At 47.7% G+C, this 19070-nt stretch overlaps 1 protein-coding gene across 1 annotated transcript in view; it reads left to right on the forward strand.

The window, feature by feature from the left end:
* Positions 1–3006: 3006 nt before the first annotated feature.
* Positions 3007–19070, forward strand: part of DAPK1 (death associated protein kinase 1) — a gene marked incomplete at both ends in the record, with an annotated part of 182068 nt that continues 166004 nt past the window's right edge. Inside the window, one exon of the mRNA XM_080708667.1 lies at positions 3007–3068. Coding sequence (XP_080564793.1) covers positions 3007–3068 — 62 coding nt within the window. The remainder of the gene's footprint in view (positions 3069–19070) is intronic.

A 19070-nucleotide genomic window follows, 5' to 3' on the forward strand; every position in this document is an offset into this window, starting at 1 on the left:
TCTTCCAACTCAGAGCCTTCCCCATCATCCCATTGTCTTGACCATGTGCTCTTCCTATAGGCCATTAAGGGAAATATTCTTTAGGACTAGGATTTGAAATAAGACCCCAGGGGTGATGCTGTTGTTGTTGTTGTTGTTGTTGTTGTTGTTGTTGTTGTTGTTGTTGTTGTTGTTCTTCTTCTTCTTCTTCTTCTTCTTCTTCTTCTTCTTCTTCTTCTTCTTCTTCTTCTTCTTCTTCTTCTTCTCCTCCTCCTCCTCCTTCTCCTTCTCCTTCTCCTTCTCCTTCTTTTTTCTTTATAGAAACCCAATCCTGCATGGTTGATACTTTCTCAAAAAGAATGAATGATCCCATTTTAGAAAACCTGGGGATTTAAAAAAGAAAAGGTGTGTATCTTAAGTTTTAAGAGATTGACCTATCAGCTTTTATGGTTCTAGACAGTGAGATAGATTCCCTTCCAGTGCTTCACTCTGTTTGGGATGCCCATGTTTTCTGCATTACCCTTCCAAAGGCTTAATGAAGAATGAAGGGATAATTAGGGAAAAAATGGATCAGAAGTCTTCAGTGGATAAGGGGTCTCTGTATAGACCAGCACAGTCCTCAGAAATATATGTATATACTGCTGGCCACATAAACGCTGTTATATTTTCAGTAGCCACTTTTTTGGGGGGGAGGGTGGTACTGGGGATTGAACCCAAGGGCGTTTGACTTTCAAGCTGTACTTCGGCCTTTTGAAATTTTACTTATTGTTTATTCATTTTTGTGTTTAAATAGGGTCTCACTAGGTTGCTGAGAGCCTCGCTACATGTCTGAGGCTGAGCTCCAACCTGTGATCCTCAGTGCTCTCAGTGCTGGGATTACAGGCGTCCACCATGACGCCTGGCCTGTAATAGCCACATTTAAAAAGTCACAAGAAACCGGCACAATTAATTTTAACAATGTATTTTATTTATTCCAGCATATTAAAAGTGCTATTAAGCCGGGCCTGGTGGCGCACACCTGTAATCCCCGCGCTTGGGAGGCGGAGACAGGAGGATCGCGCAGGTTCGAAGTCAGCCGCGCTGGCTTCAGAGACCCTGTTTCCAAATAAAAATATAAAAAATAGGTCTGGGAGTGTAGCCCAGAGGTAGAAGGGCTTCCAGGAACCCCAGTACCACCAAAAAAAAAAAAAGTGCTATTAATTTGACCGTGTAGTTAATATACAGACGTGCATAAGATTTTTTCTTTCTTATTTTCACACCAGGTCTTGGAATGTGATGTGTAGTTTACAGAATGTGATGTGTAGTTTACAGTCTATGGCATGACCCATTTGGAACTAGCTACATTTCAACTCAGTATCTAATAGACTATTGAACAGCAGTAGTGAACTGTTGCTCCATGGGCCTCCGACACAGCAACGTCTCCGCTCTGGGCTTGCATGCCTTCTTAATTCGGGTCTAGCTCGAAATGTAGTGACACACACTTGTAATTCCCAGCATTTGGGAGGCTGAGACGGGAGGATGGCAGGTTTGCGCTAAGCCTCAGCTTCTTATGAGGCCTTCTACAACTTAGTGAGACCCTGTTTCAACATAAAGAATAAAAGACAGGACTGGGGTTGTAGCTTGGAGGTAAAATGCCCCTGGGTTCCATCCCCAGTATGGGCAAAGAGAGAAATAAAAACACAAAAACAAAAACAAAAAAACCTGTCCTGTCAGCTGGGCGTGGTGGCCCACGCTTGTAATGCCAGCATTTGGGAGGCTGAGACAGGAGGATCGTGGTTCGCGGACAGCCTCAGCTACTTAGTGAGGCCTTGTTTCAAAATAAAGAATAAAAAACAGGGCTGGGGGTATAGCTCGGAGATAGAATGCCCCGGGGTTCCATCCGCAGTACCGCAAAAGCGCACACACACACACACACACACACACACACACACACACACACACACACACACAATCTGTCCTCTCAGCTACTCCTGAGGCTGAAACAGGAAAACCACAGGTTCGAGGCTAGCCTTGGCAATTTAGCAAGACCCTGTCTTAAATAAAAAAGCGAAAAGGGCTAGGAGTTGCTGGTGGTAAACGCACTTGCTGAGCATGCCCTTGGGTTCCACCCCCAGCACATAAACACAAAACAAAGCCACCGCCCTCCCCCCACAAACAAAACACCTGTCCTGGAGAGGGGCCTTCTCTAATGAGGCCATTCTCGACCCCATCAACCTGTTTTCTGGGGAACACAGGACGCATCTCTCCTGGAATGGCCTTCCTTTTTCAGTCATTTAGGGTCTAATCTTTCTTCGGGACGGAGATCTCTCCGGGCGGGGGTTTGGAGCCTGCCCGCCGCCCGCTCCGGGCGAGGCTGGCGTTCCGGGGCGCGGCTGCAGGGGGCGGCCCTGCGCCCCGCCGGGCGTGGGTGTGGGCGGTGGGTGTGCGCGGGGTGCGCGGGGCGGAGGCGCCCGCGAGCCGAGCTCGGAGCCCGGCTGGGCGGTGGGTGGCCGGCGGAGGACCGCGGCCGCGCGGGGCCGGACGCTGCGCCCTCGGCTCGGCCTCCGGTGAGTGGCCGCCGGGCTGCGATCGCCGCGGCCGGGAACAGGTGGCCGGGCGCCTTTGTGCGGGCCGGGCCGGCGGGGATGCTCCGGGGCTGGGCGGGGGCCGGGGCGTGTGCGCGCGCAGAGAAAGGGGCGGGGGGCCTCGGCCGGGGGGGGGGGCGCGGACCTGGTCTGGACCCACCTCGGGGCGGGCGGCCCGGAGCTGGGCGCCCCCGGCCCGGCTCGAACAAAGGCGCGGGGCGCCTCTCCGCGACCTGCCGGCCTCCGGGGTGCAGGTCCAGCCCCGGGGAGCCGGGGAGGCGCTTCCTTTGGGGGCTGCCATCTCTGAGCCGTAGTGACCATAACCATCGCGTTCTTTTCGCCCTTTCTCTTTAAAGGACCCGAGGCTGATGCGGAGGGGCCCCGCGAGGCGCAGGGGCGCTGGTGATGGTGAGGGGGGCCGAGCCGAAGCGCGCGGGGCTCCGGTGAGGCGCGGCGGCTTATCATGACGGTGTTCAGGCAGGAGAACGTGGACGACTACTACGACACCGGCGAGGAGCTTGGCAGGTACGGCGCCCGGCGCGCAGGCACAATACGGGGCGGAGGGCGGGCGGTCAGCAGATGCGGGGACGCTGGCCTCTCCTCGCCCCTCCTGGAGATGCGCAAATTGCAGAGTTACTGACCCGGCGGAGGGAGGCCAGGGACCAGAAATGCACACACCGACCCGAGGGCGTGGAGGGGAGAAGCCGCGCAGGGCTCGGTTATCACGCGCGACATATTGATCAGAAGCCCCCCGGACAAGAGCAGATTCTAATTGTCTGCGCCCAGTCTCGTCAGTCCTTGACTGCTGAGACAATGAGGCGGACGCGAAGATCCTCCTCGCAACTGGAATGAGCTCTTGGGTGTGATTTAAACGGAGTACACATTAATTAATGGGCATTTCGAGTCTGAATCCTGTCCCTCTCTCTGAATTTTCAGTGCAGCCTGAGCAGGTATTGGTAGGTGGTTAGGTGGAAACTTGCCAGACGGTGGACGCTGGGCTTGAAACTTCCAACCAGGAATTTAATTACCCGGTTGGTGTTGGTGGTTGCTTTGGTTTCATTTACAGTGATAAATTTTTAACTGATCATGAGAGTCTAATATGGCTATCTGAATTCAGAGCATACTTCCATTGCTGTAGGAGCTGAGATTCTCAGTAAAAGCCTTTCGTTTCTAGGTGAACAAAGAATTATTTCTTTGGGAGCATCTAAGTACCGCTTGCTGTTTTTTGGGGGGTTTTTTTTTTGGGGGGGGGAGGCATTAAACAGTGCCCTGGGCTGAAAACCTTGTTTTCATATTTCAATTTAAAATCCAGTTTATGAAATTTGTGTTGTCTTTGAATTGTGAGAAGTAAGCAAAAGGATCTTTAAACAAACAAAAAGTGCGTGCATTTACTCACACGGTGTGTTTAGTGAAATTTTTATTTTTCCATACACACCGGATAGCCCCACACAGAACCTCCTTTTTCATCATAAGTAGGAAATTAAAAAATGCTCACATCCTAGATCACCTCATGAGAATTATGAAAAATGGCTTAATAATTTTTTTGAAAGTTTGCATGATAATGTGGAATAAAAGCCAATTTTTAAGAAGCTACTATAACAGAATCTTTCTATATAGGTTTCCTGTTGACTCAAAACATTGACAGAAGCCCGTGCTTAGGAGGAGGTTACTATATATTCAAGACTTAGGGAGTCTAGAAGAAGGAAAGCTCTTGGAAAATCATATTTCATGGATATATTTAGGATGAAAAGTTAAGAGTGTGCCATTGAAATACTTGGCTTAACTGGAATTAAATCACTTTATTCCTGTAGTTTTCAGCAAGACAAGTGGTATATGGAGTTTTCTTTTATGGAAGTAAAAATGAAAAGTGGTAAAGAAATACATTCCAATTCCATTTGTGCAGTATAGCCCAGTTATATAAATTCTGTTTTAAAGACAGATGATTAAAATGAGGTGAAATGATTTTTATGGACTGAGTGTATCGAGCATATTTTCATTGAGTTTTTTTTTGGGGGAGAATCATGAGTTAAGAGAAAAAAAGAAGAAACAAAACAAAACAACAATAAATAAATAAACAAAAAACCCCGAAGTCTCCCGTGGCTGGTGAAGGGCCTGTGATCTTGATTTTGTGGGCGTGATGATAAGGGAGGTGTTTGCTTATTTGTCATTAGCATTGTGCTTTGATTTTGACTCTGTCTACATTCCTGTGTATAACTTTCTCCCCACTGTGTAAGACTAATTGACGGATTATCGACTAAATAATTTATGTGACCTAGGAATTTGAAAGAAGTGCTCTGAAAACCTGGGAGTTGGGGATTTTATATATATACATATATATATATGTATATATACATATATTTATATCTATACACATTTAATATAGCTTGATGCATTGGTACACATCAGTGACCCCAGCTACTGACGAGGCTGAGACCGGAGAACTGCAGGTTCAAGGCCGGCCTTGGCAAATATATGAGACCCTCTCTCAAAATAAAATAAAAAGGGCTGGGGATGTAGCTAAATGTAAGACCCTGGGTTTGATTTCTAGCACGCTGCACACAAATGTATATTTGATGATGATGATGATGATGATGATGATGATGATGATGGTGTGTGTGTGTGGGGGGCTCATCTGTCCTATATAGCTGCTATTGTTTTGCTAAAAGGTGAGCAAATAGTTTACTTTTTCTGAAGGTTTTTCAAGTCTTGTGTTCTTTTTATGTCTGCTTTGGATATGGCCACTTCCCCAGAACAAGTCATGATGTGAGTTGGACATGTAGGAAACACGCTACTTGTACGATGATGTGTCACCGAGAGAAGATTGGGTGTGAAGGCAAGAGTTTAGTGGCAGAAAAATGGGAGTGGGCAGGTACTTAGCACAAATAGCAGAGTTGTTCTAAGTAGAGAACTGTAAGCTTCTGAGCCAGGAGTTATAAGCAGACCAACACCCAGGATTTAAGGCTTTACCTACGAACCTTTAGCAATAATCTAAATAATAGCTACTCACCCGATAAATGTACTGAGACCAAGTCCATAGCTGGGGGAGGGAAGATGGGCTTTAACGTACATTATAGTATTAGTATTATTTTGCTTTCAGAAAAACTAAGAGAGCATGCATGTATGAATATGTGTGTGTGTATACTGCCCAAGATTTCTTTAAAAGCTTTCTGTCAACTGTCAAAGATTTTATAAGGTGTTATGATTGCTGCAAGAGAGAAAGATCAGCTGGACCACTAGACAGACATCTGGTCCAAAACCCAGCTCTGCAGCCCATTAGCTTTGCAGTTGCGAGGGTCACCCCTCCACTCGGACCCTCAGATCTTCACCTGGGAAGTGGGAACTCACTGCTCCTTTCCTGGCTGCTGGGTACTCCAAGAGGCATAAAAGTGTTTTCTCAGCAGTGAAGAGTAAAACCAGTGTAGATATTATTCTGAGGGTTAGTGGAGACACGTGGGCATTCCAGGCTAGCTAATGACGGGGCTGCTGCTAGGTATATGTCCCCGTTTCTGGAGGGTGCCCTGTGGGAAGGAGGCCATGGAAGAGACCCTCTGCTGACCCTCACGCCTTTCCTGCTGATCCTGAACAACGTGGCTGGCCTCAAGTGGGCACATCCGCCCAGCAGATCAGATGCTAGTTGCTGCAATAAAAGGGATCCTTTATCTTTAGAAGACTGGTAGACTTCAATGACCACTCCTAGCGACCCTTTATCTTACCCTCTATCCCTGGATGCTGAACGAAGAAGTCCTTTTTCCACTCTTATAAGAATTCTCACAAGTGCAGTTCCCCATCTACTGTTAACGCTGGTTATTTTGATGCCCCCGGATGCCCTAGTATCTCATCAGCTGGCACTGTGGGCAGCTCAAGGCCATCTTGCCCACCATGGGGCTCCAGTTGCAAGCCAGGCTGTCCTTCAGCCCGGCCTCTGAGCCTCCTGGGCACCTCTCTGTCTACCACTTACCTGCCTTTCTTTTCCATCCTACTGACATGGTGTCATCCCAAGACCTAAGCCCTGTTGCCTTACTAAGTCTTTTCTCAGTGATTTTACCCTTTTTAATGGCCAGATCTGTTGTCTGAGACACTCCCTTGGTCCGTGACTGTGGGCTGCCCAGGGCCATGTTCCATCATAGGTTTATGTTATTAGTCTTACTGTTCCTGGCAGCTAGTCTACAAGCTCTTTTGGGAGTGCTCCGTGGTTCAGTGTCACTGGGGTGTGCGATGTGCTGACTCCCAGGCAAATGTGTGCTGGATGCCAGAATGAGTTAACGCAGGTCGCCCGGTGCTAAGGATGAGAAATGGGGATTTCACGTTTAATTGATGAGGCAGGTATGGTGGTGCATAACTGTAATCCCAGTTACTTGGGAGGGTGAGGAAGGAGGATCCCAAGTTGAAGGCCAGCCTGGGCGATTTAGCAAAACTCTGTTTTGAAAGAAAATAAATTAACTATAAAAAGGTCGGCGATGCTGGGGCTATACTTCAGTGGTAGAGCATTCCTGCAATCCCTAGTGCTGCAAAATAAATTTCAAAAAAAGATAATGCAGATGCTGACGCCATTAGTGAGGCGCCACGGAAGGGCCTCGGCACATTTGGGAAAGTGGGGAGACACCTGGGTTTGTAGGGTATTATGAGGATTAGAGGCAGAGGCTCCAAACATCTGACACATGGGTATTGCTAGTGTATTACATTTAATAGCCTGTTTTCTACAGCATGCCATTTACCACCCCGCATAGCTGCCTAGTAATTGTTTATTTGATTATCCACTTTTCCCGTGGTTCTGTGAACTTGGACATGCACATCAGTTTTTAATTCTGAATGCCTAATTAAATACACGGCACCTAGTAGGTGCTTGGTAAATGTATGCTGATTGACCAAACGGGTTAAGGTCTGGAAAGTACCTTGGAAGGAGAATATAAATTAGGTCTTTAATAAAGGACGATGATGGGGAAGATGAACGTTTAGACTCTACATGCTGCAGCTCGTGAAAATAAAAACTGCTTTCGCTTTTGCATTCTCTGGCTGAGCAGTGGTGAGCACAGCGGCCAGAATGCCCAAGCTGGAGACCAGCTTTCCACAAGACAAATGGAGCAGAGCATTAACTCTTTCACATTGGTTTGGCTGGTTGTTGGAAGCTAATCATTCAAATTTATAGCATTCCCCTTTAGGCATAAAATCCATAGGCATTTTAATTGAAGTAAGAAATTGTCCTGAGCCCTGACAGTCCACGTTTCTGCTTCAGCTGGTTTTCTGTGGGTGGCAGGAGTTAGTCCACACAAGGACCGCAGCCCTGCGCGGCCAGGAGGGTGAGAGCCCCCCGTCAGGGCTCCTCTTTGGAAACGGAAGCACCGGCCCACCGTGGATCGACTAGGAGATCATCCTGGTAGGGCTGAACAGAGTGTGCCTTTTCCCTTTGCATTTCTGACTCAGAATGCTCTCAGATGTTTCCTCTGAAACATCTTTGCAGCAAAGTTTCCAGAGAGAAGTTCAGGTACACTAATGCACCACGTACGCTAATGTACCGCAGAGCGCGACCTCTGATCAGAAAGGAGCTGAAAAATCCCTCTTGCCTGGTGATGTTGTAGCCGTTGCTCGTCACTAACTCTCCCTGCCCTGCCGGTCTAGGAGAACCTAGCATGTTCACTTATGCACAGGACCTAATGCTTGAGAATAAACAACTGTCACTGGTTATGTGTTGATGGTCCTGCACTTTGAATCATTACTATAGAGCATGCTCCTACTTACAACGCTGGCTGTAACGCGTGCTGTGACGCCAGGAGCAGCAGCCTCGTGTCTTGGGTTTACCGTCTCTTGACTGCATCCAGAGGCCACATCTAGTGATGGGACTTTGTCATCTAGGTTTGCGTAAGTGCTCCGTGATGTCAGCTCAACAAAGGTGCTGTCTAAGGACACAATTCTTTTACTTATTTGTTTGTTTATTTTTGTGGTACTGGGGGTTGAACTCAGGGACATTCTACCTCTGAGCTACGTCCCCAGCCTTATGTTTTATTTTGAAACAGGGTCTAAGTTACAGTGCTTGTTGGCCTCAAACCTGGGGTCCTCCTGTCTCAGCCTCCCAAGTGTTGAGATTACAGGTGTTCGCTGTCGTGCCCCACCTAAGGGTGCAGTTCTGAGAGTGTGTGTTGTTAAGTGAAGCAGGACTGTACATCTAGAGGTAACAATGATTTTAAAAACCCATGCATTTTAGGAAGGTCTAATAATTATCTTCCAGCTGGTGAAGGGCGGGCGTGGTGGTGTTAGCAGCAGTTTAGTGACTGCTGGTTTGCTGTCAGTGGGGATATATTTCTGTGCTACCCTAGTAAGCATCGTTTAGTGTACTCGTATTGGGAAGAGGTTTTAAAATTTATTAATGTATCAGTATTGGGAAAGAAGTCCAATTTTAAAAATATATCTTTTATACTAAAAAGGCCAGGGCTAGCTAGGACTTGTAATTGATATTTTAAAGGAAAGAAGGCTGGAGCCAGGAAAGAAGGTTTCTTTACATTTCTAAAACAATTTCACACATTTTGGGGGATAAGACAAAAGGTAGAAGCCTGTGTTTGGAGACAGGACTGCTCCCCTCTCCTGCCCCAAAATCCGGCTGCAGAGATAGCAGAAGTAGAGCCAGGGACTGGAGATAAGGGGTAGCATTATCTCCAGATCAAAGAACCTGCCGTGGACTTGGTCGGGATAAAACACTTATTAAACTGGAGTTCTATGGCATTTTCATTCGAATTGCCCCCCTGTGCCCCGCTCCGGCACAGGGCTGTAACTATCTCTATATTTCTACCTTTTTAATAAACTTCTTTAAATCTTCAGCAGCTGTCCAAGCGATGAATATTTATTCTTAGCTTAGGACAAGAATCCACGGTTTTCCTGTTTGTCTGTTTGTGTGGTGGTGGGGGAATTACTTCTCCCCACGCACACACCACGCACATTTCACCCCACAACATTCAGGTTCTATGGGACCAGGAGCAGAGGAGTGCTAGGGGTTTATTGATGGGAATCCCAGGAACATTGAAGCTGACTTCCTGGGCCCCATTCTAGGTTTGTGTCTTATCTAGCCATTTAGGAACCTGAGTACTACAAACATTGGCATGCCCCCAGCAGAGCCATGGAAACGCATCGTAGACATGCAGAGAGAGGTGCTCACATTAATTACAGTAGTTATATACAGGTGTTATGTCAGGGAGGTGACACTGTTTCTTTAGTTTCCCCTCTTTACCAGCAGAGTCCTAACCCCTGGCAGGCACATGCCAGCTCCCTCCAGGGGCGACAGGGCAGGGGCAGTGGGTGGCCAGGCACCCATGCTGGCTGCTCGGTACCTGCTGAGGTGGTGGTGGGTGGTGGGGCAGGTGACAAGGTCATGTTGATAACACCAGAGAAATGTGATAGGAACTTTTCCTCCTCGGTTCTAGCCACCTGCTACATATAACCAAGCCTAATCAAGCATTTCATACCAATGTACTAAGACATGATCTAAGTAGAAACGTATCTCTGGTCATGAGTCAAAGGAAACCACCCCATCACAGGAGGGGAGTAGCTTCCGATGCTCCAGGTCTTCTTATTTCCCCAATAGTGTATTCCCAAGATTATCTACACTCCTCAGGACTTGGAGATTTTTCTTTTTTGACAGCCAAATGGACTTTGAATGATATAGATAGATTGATAGACAAATTGATTTGGGGGTTTTTGCCTTTTTGTTTGTTTCAGGTACTAGGGATTGAACCCAGGGGCATCTGACTCTGAACTATACTCTCAGACCTATTTTATTTTCTATTGTGAAACAGGGTCGCCGGGCGTGGTGGCGCACGCCTGGGAGGCGGAGACAGGAGGATCGCACAGGTTTGAAGCCAGCCGCGCTGGCTTAAGAGACCCTGTTTCCAAAAATAAAAAAAAGTATAAAATAGGTCTGGGAGTGTAGCCTGGAGGTAGAAGGGCTTCCAGGAACCCCAGTACCACGAAAAAGAAAAAGAAAGAGAAAGAAAGAAAGAAAGAAAGAAAGAAAGAAAGAAAGAAAGAAAGAAAGAAAGAAAGAAAGAGGGTCTCTAGGTTGTTGAGAGCCTTGCTAAGTTGCTGAGGTTGGCCTGAAACCTGCGAGCCTCCTGTCTCTGCCTCCCAGTCACTGGAATTACAGGCATGTACCACCATGCCCAGCTTGGGCCTTAATAGTTAAGAGAAATGTTTGGGGCAGGTTTTTAATGCTAATCCACCTAGCATGTGTATTAGAAAGGGTGGTTATGAGTAGATAGTAACCAGCCAAAAACAATGGGGTCTACCTTCCAGGCCACAGCCACATACTGGGACCCTCTTTCCTTTTCCAGTTGGTTTGCACCCTGCAGCTATGAATGGAATTAGTATGTCGTTTTGGTCAAGTCTCACGTTAATAGCTGAGCCTTTTAGAAGGTTTACAAAACACTTCCATCATTATTTAACTTTTGAGTGATGTAATATGCAAGAATCTGGTCTCTGCCCCTTGGGCCTACAATAACCAAGTTTCTCATGAAAAGGAGCCCTGGTCTGTCTATCTTAGAGCTGGTGTGTGATTACTTGGGACCTTATATAGAAGATACTATTTGGTCATTTTGCTTTGGTTTGTTGGGGTAAATGATTAAAATCAATCAAATGTATCATCTCTAGGCCCCCAAGGAAGATTACATGACAGTATAATTATTTTATTTACTTATGTGTCTACTTATTTATGTGTCCATGTACATATATATATATATATATATATATATATATATATATATATATACGCATGTATGTATGTATTTATTTTATTTATTTTTGTGTTACTGGAGATTGAACCCAAGGGCATTCTACCTTCCAGCTACACCCTGAGACCTTTTTTCAAACTCCCTTTTTTGTTTTTTTCTTTCCTTTTTGAAACAGGGTCTCTGTAGGTTGCTAAGAGTCTTGCTCTTGCGCTGAGGCTGGCCTTGAGCTGGTAATCCTCAGCGTCCGGAGTACTGGTGTTACAGGTGTGTGTTACCATACCTGGGTGGCAATATAAGTTTTTATAATAAATCCATTGTGTTACTTTGTTATCATTCTAAATAAACCCCACTAAATGTGCAGTTATGGCTGAGGAAAAAAAGGTTTAGCATTTTGATTTCTACAGCTTCTAACTAAAATGGGTTGAGAATACCTTTTTCTGACTAGCACATCTTTCTTTTCCTTTTTCCTCCTTCCTTCCTTTCTGTTTTTCGTTCATCCTTCCTGTCTGGGGCTTGGACCTGGGGCCTCATGTATGCCACTGAGCCACATTCTCCTCCTCTTATGTCTTTCTTAGCTAAAACAAAAGCTGCCGTTGTATCCCAGATCTTGATTTAACGGACAAGGTGGGTTTTTAACAAAGGACAAGTCTAAAGGCTAAACTAGGTTGTGTCTTTTTTTCAGCCCTAATCCAAAAGGAAACAGTTGAGTGACAGTAAACACCCACTAGCGCCGCCTGCCCAGGTGGCCACCGTGGCGCAGCTAGTGTGGCTGGGGGATCGCGCTGTGGCCTTACGTATAACGTCGCTTCCTCAGAGAAATAAATGATCATGAGGCCTTTCCTTACGTCATGGCTGTTGATATTTCCACTGAGAGCTTGAAAAATCTCACTTAATAACGATGTCCATTTCAGGGGTGTGTGGCGGAAAGGGGGGTTTGGGAGGAAGTCCTCGATTTTTCCCCTTTATGAACACGTTCAATTTTAAATGAAGATTATAATATTTGTGCAAGTGGATACTTGCATATGACCATCTCTGGTGTGTAAAAAGGTCATGTTCATAAACCTGATGGGGCCGTGCGTAGTGGTGCACGCCTGTAACCTCAGCACCTGGGAGGCTGAGACGGGAGGGAGGGTCGCAGGTGCAAGTCCAGCCTCAGCAGCTTAGCAAGACCCTGTTTCCAAGTAAAAAATAGAGTAAGTCCAGGGCTATAGCCTGCAGGTAGAAAGTCCTGGGTTCCATCCCCAGCACCACAATAAGTACATAAATAAACCTGATGGTTTGGGTCTGGGAAATAGGGCTCAGAACATTGACTTTCTTTGGAGACACATTTTTCTTTCTGTCAAAACTGCCCGATTATTCTTATTTGGATGTATATGATAAATGGTTCTTATTTTTAAATCTTTTAAGCAGAGTTGGTAATACAGGTTGAACATCCCTAATCGTAAATTCCAAAATCTGCAATGCTCCAAAATCTGGAACTTTTGACCAGGGCCATGAGGCTACAAGAGGAAAATTCCATACCGTGAAACGTTTCAGGAACAAGATTACTAAAAATATTGCATAAAATCACCTTCAGGCTGTGTAAATAGGGTGTGTGTGAAATAAATGAATTTCATGTTTAAACTTGGGTCTCCATCGCTAAAATATCTGATGATGTGTACACAAAGATTTCAAAACCCCCCGAAATTTGAAATCCGACACTGTCCTGGTACCTACCCGTTCGTCACTTTGGTTAAGGGCTACTCAGCCTCAGAAAGTTTTCAGTGGCAACAGTGAGCTAATATCCATTGTTGACTCAGGCTGTCTACAGTCCATTCCTTTCTATTTTTGAAGCCATGCAACCTTTTCTTTTCAACATTAAAAAAGTGAGAATTTTTAAACCTTACCACAAAGTCCCCCGTGAGGGTAGGAGGGTGATACAAGAAGCCAAAGAGAGCGTGGTCGGGACCGAGAGGGAGTCGCCATCAGGATGCTCGTGGCTGATGCTGGCTCAGCCCTGGTCCTTCCCCTGTCCTTTGAGGAGTTCTGGATCACCGTGCCTCCTCTGTGTAGGGCTGAGTGTCTGCCATCTGTGGTTTATGGGTAAGCAGCAGACATGTGTGTCTGTGGGCAAGAGAGGAAAGGCTTCACCTCTTTGGGTATAATATTGAATAGTCTGAGAGTGAGAGGCTGCTTGTTTTATAAAAACAAGGATATAGGTGCCGCAGGTATACACGTCCGCAGACAGCAGACTTCTAACAGGTGACTGCTGGAATTGGAGATGCTGGATCACACATGGTACGCAGAGATGCTGTCCTGAGAAATTTGGAAACTAAAGAGTTGATATTTTAAAAATACAGGTTGGGCATCTGTGATCTAAAAATCCTAAATCAGAAATGTTCTGAAACCCCAAACTTCTTGAATGCTAACATGATGTTCAAAAAGTTTTAGATTTTGGAGCATTTCAAATTTTTGGATTAGGGCTGCTCGACCAATAAGTTTATGCACATATTTCAAAATTTGAAATACTTTGGATAAGGCATACACACATCATCATATTTGGTTGGTCTATCGATCAGTAGAGTAGGGAACAGAGCCTGCCTTTAGAGCCGGATGGAATATAGAAGTCGTCTCTCTAAATGTACAGTCAGTGTGTGATCTGCCGTTAGGTGCCAGAAACTTCCACCTGTCTCGTCCTGAGGCGCCCTCTGACTTCAGATGGTCTCGGAGCCGGTTCAGACCCATGGCCGCACGCGGAGAGTCCCTTCCCTGCCGGCTCTGCGTGCACGGACTTGCTCTTTGACCTCACTGACCTCATTGCATGGAAGAAAAAGGCACTGAAGGTTCTTCCACGTAGAACTGACGAGCATCTCTGCGGCTCACGAGTTCCAACCCAGAGCGCTTCAGTCCTCTGATTGGACTGTGAGGGAGAGAGAGGGTATGAATTGGCACACCTGGAGTTTTTTCCAGGATGAAGTTTGTCCGTCTGTGTTTTTCTCCCCACCCTTCCTTTGACACAAAGAGTGCTTGGCAAAGTCAGCAGTGGATGGGGAGTGGAAGCCGGTGGCTGTGTGGGAGCATTGAGGCCCTTGGTTTTATTCAGTGTGATTTGGGGATTGAATGAACGTGTCCTGTTTTAAGAATATTCCTAATTAGTATGGACCATCTTCTGATGGTTTCATCTTTGGAAGCAACATTCTCTCTTTCACGTGCGTGTGTGTGTGTGTGTGTGTGTATGTGTGTGTGTATGTGTGTGTGTGTATGTGTGTGTGTATGTGTGTGTGTATGTGTGTGTATGTGTGTGTATGTGTGTGTGTATGTGTGTGTATGTGTGTGTGTGTATGTGTGTGTATGTGTGTGTGTATGTGTGTGTGTATGTGTGTGTATGTGTGTGTATGTGTGTGTATGTGTGTGTGTGTATGTGTGTGTATGTGTGTGTATGTGTGTGTGTATGTGTGTGTGTATGTGTGTGTGTGTGTGTGTGTGTGCGTTTTACTGTGGACTGAATCCAGGAGCATTCTACCTCTGAGCTACTCCTCCAGCCCTATTTTATTTTTTTATTTTGAACCCGGGGCTCACTAGGTTGTGGAGGGCCTCACTAAGTTGTTGATGTTGGCTGCAAACGTGAGGCCCTCTTGTCTCAGCCTCTCAAGTACTGGGATTTACAAGCGTGTGCCTAGCTTAATGCAGATAATTTTATCTACATAAGAGAGAACCTGGAGGGAAAAAAAGCAAACATAAAAATGAAATGACCCAACCACCAGCTTCCAAAGCATGTTCAGGGCTGCTCTACCATGAAAGTGCTGGTTGTCGTCGTCGCCCTTCTTCCTCCTCCTCCTCCCCTCCTCCTCCTCCTCCTCTTCTTCTTTTCTCCTCCTCCTCCTCCCCTTCTCCTCCTCCTCCTCCTCCTCTTCTTCTTCTTCTTCTTCTTCTTCTTCTTCTTCTTCTTCTTCTTCTTCTCCTCCTCCTCCTCCTCCTCTCCCCCTCCTCCCCTCCTCCTCCTCTCCCCCTCCTCTTCTTCCCCTCCTCCTCCTCCTCCTCCTCTTCTCCTCCTCCTCCTCCTCCTCCTCCTCTTCTTCTTCTTCTTCTTCTTCTTCTTCTTCTTCTTCTTCTCCTCCTCCTCCTCCTCCTCCTCCTCTCCCCCTCCTCCCCTCCTCCTCCTCTCCCCCTCCTCTTCTTCCCCTCCTCCTCCTCCTCCTCTTCTCCTCCTCCTCCTCCTCCTCCTCTTCCTCCCCCCTCCTCCCCTCCTCCTCCTCCTCTCCCCCTCCTCCCCTCCTCCTCCCCTCCCCCTCCTCCCCTCCTCCTCCTCCTCCTCTCCCCCTCCTCCCCTCCTCCTCCTCTCCCCCTCCTCTTCTTCCCCTCCTCCTCTTCTTCTTCTCCTCCTCCTCCTTCTTGTCCTCCTCCTCCTCCTCTCCCCCTCCTCCCCTCCTCCCCTCCCCTCCCCCTCCTCCCCTCCTCCTCCTCTCCCCCTCCTCCCCTCCCCTCCTCCTCCTCTCCCCCTCCTCCCCTCCCCTCCTCCTCCTCTCCCCCTCCTCCCCTCCTCCTCCCCTCCCCTTCCTCCCCTCCTCCTCCCCTCCCCCTCCTCCCCCCCTCCTCCTCCTCCTCTCCCCCTCCTCCCCTCCTCCTCCTCCTCCTCTCCCCCTCCTCCCCTCCTCCTCCCCTCCTCCTCCTCTCCCCCTCCTCCCCTCCTCCTCCCCTCCCCTTCCTCCCCTCCTCCTCCCCTCCCCCTCCTCCCCCCCTCCTCCTCCTCCTCTCCCCCTCCTCCCCTCCTCCTCCTCCTCCTCTCCTCCCCTCCTCCTCCCCTCCCCCTCCTCCCCTCCTCCTCCCCTCCCCCTCCTCCCCTCCTCCTCCCCTCCCCCTCCTCCCCTCCTCCTCCTCCTCCTCTCCCCCTCCTCCCCTCCTCCTCCTCCTCCCCTCCTCCTCCTCCTCCTCCTCTCCCCCTCCTCCCCTCCTCCCCTCCTCCTCCTCTCCCCCTCCTCTTCTTCCCCTCCTCCTCTTCTTCTTCTCCTCCTCCTCCTCCTTCTTGTACTCCTCCTCCTCCTCCTCTCCTCCTCCTGCTCCTCCTCCTCCTCCTCCACCTCCACTTCCATCTCCTCTTCCTCCTCCGCCTTCTCTTTCTTATTGAACCTTGGGGTGCTGTAGCACGGAGATACAGTCCATTTTACTTCCACAATCCATTTTATCTTTGAGGCAGGGTCTTGCTAAGTAACCCTGGCTGGCCTGGAACTTGGGATTCTCATATCTCGGCCTCCCGGGTACTGGGATTAAGGCAAGGCTCTGGTTCTGATTTCCTGTTTCTCTTAACAATCTGGACTGGATAACTGGCTGGTTTGTCTTCTTTTGTAATTGGCTTGTGCATGTCAGTCTTGACTTGCCTATGCATTTCCCAGGGGAAAGAACATGGCTTCGAGCCTCCTGTGCTGCTTGGGATTGAGCTAAGGGCACAGTGGTCCTGTTTCTTTGCTTTATAAAGGTTCATATCCAGATGTTAGCACAGAGACTCAGGACTTTGGACTTGTCTTAGTCCGTTTTCTGTTGCTGCAGAGGATGGTATAAATTGGGCAGTTTATAATCAAAAGCTCATTTGGCTCACGCTTCTAGAGGCTGAAAGTCCAAGGGCATCGCGCCAGGGCTGGGAGAGGCCTTTGCACCTGTTGTCCCAGGGTGAAGGGTGAAAGGCACTTGGCAGAAGGCTGCTGGAGGTGGCGCTTCAAATAATGCCTCTTCCAAAGTCCACCCAGACCGCATGGGAAAAGGGAGGGGAGAGTTCATGGTTAGGAGGATCTGTTACCATGGGAAGGGATGCGTTCCCAGAAGCAAAGACAACTAAAAGCTTCACTGTACCTCGGTAAGAGGACGGCTTGGAAGTGCTTTGGAAATAATTGGCCTGGTATTACTGGGAACCTGAGACCCTATGTCAAGCGTGTGATTCATGTTTTACTATGGCATTCTTAAGTCCCCAAATATATACAGATGTCATTTTTCTATTTTATGTCTTAAATTAAAAACTGCCCTAAGAGGCCGAAGGTGACACTAGAAATTCGATTGGGGAAGTGAATAATTGATTTTTGTCGTGGATCTTTATGGAGAGAGGAGAGACTGGAATGAGTGTGGGCATCTGAGTTTCTGACCGAGATAAGCCCGCTACAGAATGTCAGGACATACGGCAGATCCCGAGGCTCCATTCATTTCTGACACGTACTAATTTAAGATGTGACAATGGGTGTTTTGCCAAGCCAGAAGCGTCCGTGCCAAGAAAAGCCTATTAGGTTGGTGGCTGAAAGGATGAATTGTGAAAATTGGCTTAATGGTGAGGCCCTGCCAGCTGCTGCGGGTAGATGCCCACTTAAACATCTGAGTACCCGTCCTTGCTTGCCTGGAGAGGGCTCTGGCTTGTTAAGAAACCTGGTTGTTGAAGGGGCGGTTGCTTGTTTTGGTTTTGTTCTTGGTACTGGGTACTGAACCCAGGTGTTCTACCTCTGAGCTGCACCCCCAGCCCTTTTTATTTTTTTATTGTGAAACAGGGTCTTAATACGTTTTTGAGGCTGGCCTCGACCTGCGGTTCTTCTGTGTCCGCCTCCCACGTATTGATATTACAGCGGGTGCTCCTAGACCCCGGGCGGGGAGGCTGCTTCAAATGGACCATCTGACCGATCTCACTACGTGTACATCGGCACCCAAGATTCCTTATTCTCTGGGCCTGTTGAATGGCTAGGCTGTGTTTGTAAAAGTAACATTGATCTCTCCCAGACTTGAAAAGGAAACTGCCAGGAAACTGGGCCTGTGAGTTCAGTGAAATATCAAGGAAACAAATGGGTGGGGTAAATAGACTAGTAAACTGTCTTTTGAGCCATAATATTTGCTCATTGTTTATTAATTCATCTGGGTAACCAACCACCTGAAGGATACAGTGCTGGGATGTTGGGCAGGGCCCTTTATCTTAACAAGGTTTTAATCCAATTGGGCAGAGAGACTTTGATACCACCAGAAAGCCTAAGTCAAAGTGAGATAATCAGGGCTGAGGGAGGGGAGGAGTTTAGTGGCAGAACACTTGTCCCACCCTGGGATGGGCCCAGCAGCACCACCAAAAAAAGAAAAAAGGATAAATAAACAAAGCATTAAAGACATGTGTTTGGAGTTCAGACAAGAAGATAGCATTCTGATAGGGAGGATTCATTCATTCATTCAGAGTCTTGTGGGGAACTTAAAAAAAAATGTAGTCAGGCTGGTTTAGGATCAGGTGTGTGTGTGTGTGTGTGTGTGTGTGTGTGTGTGTGTGTGTGTCCATGTTTCCTGGAAGAAATTGGAAGTCAAACATGAAGGGAGGGAGGGGACAAAAGGAAACCAAGATTTACTAGAGACCCCTCTAGACCAGCCGCGGAAGTGGGTCTCATAGGTCGTATTTTATACATGAGAAAACCAGGCTCAGAAAGACATCTATCTTGGACAGAGAGTTTGAAATGGCGCAGGTAACGTCTGGGCTCCCTAATGGCTAAGCCGTGCCTGGGAACTGGATGGCAAGTTTCAAGCACCTTGGGCGGTGCTGTATCGTGTGACAACGTGTCGTGGTCACTGCATGTTTTACTGGCCCAGGATTGTCGCTAGTACAGACAGTGACAGCAGGGACTGGGTGACCCCTGTCACGTGGGGCCCTCTGTGAATTGTGGGATGTCTAGGAATTGAACGTCCATGTTAGGAAGGCATTGGTCCCTCCCTCTTCTCTGAGGTCCCTCTACTTATGGGACACTCAGGTACCATGTGCACTTTTTACAAATAACTAACCACATTTAATTTCTCAGACTAGCCCCTCCTGGGAATCTCCTCTATTTCAAGGGCT

The sequence above is a fragment of the Muscardinus avellanarius genome, assembly GCF_963383645.1.
Source record: "Muscardinus avellanarius genome assembly, chromosome: 13".
NCBI classification, from domain to species: Eukaryota; Metazoa; Chordata; class Mammalia; order Rodentia; family Gliridae; genus Muscardinus; species Muscardinus avellanarius.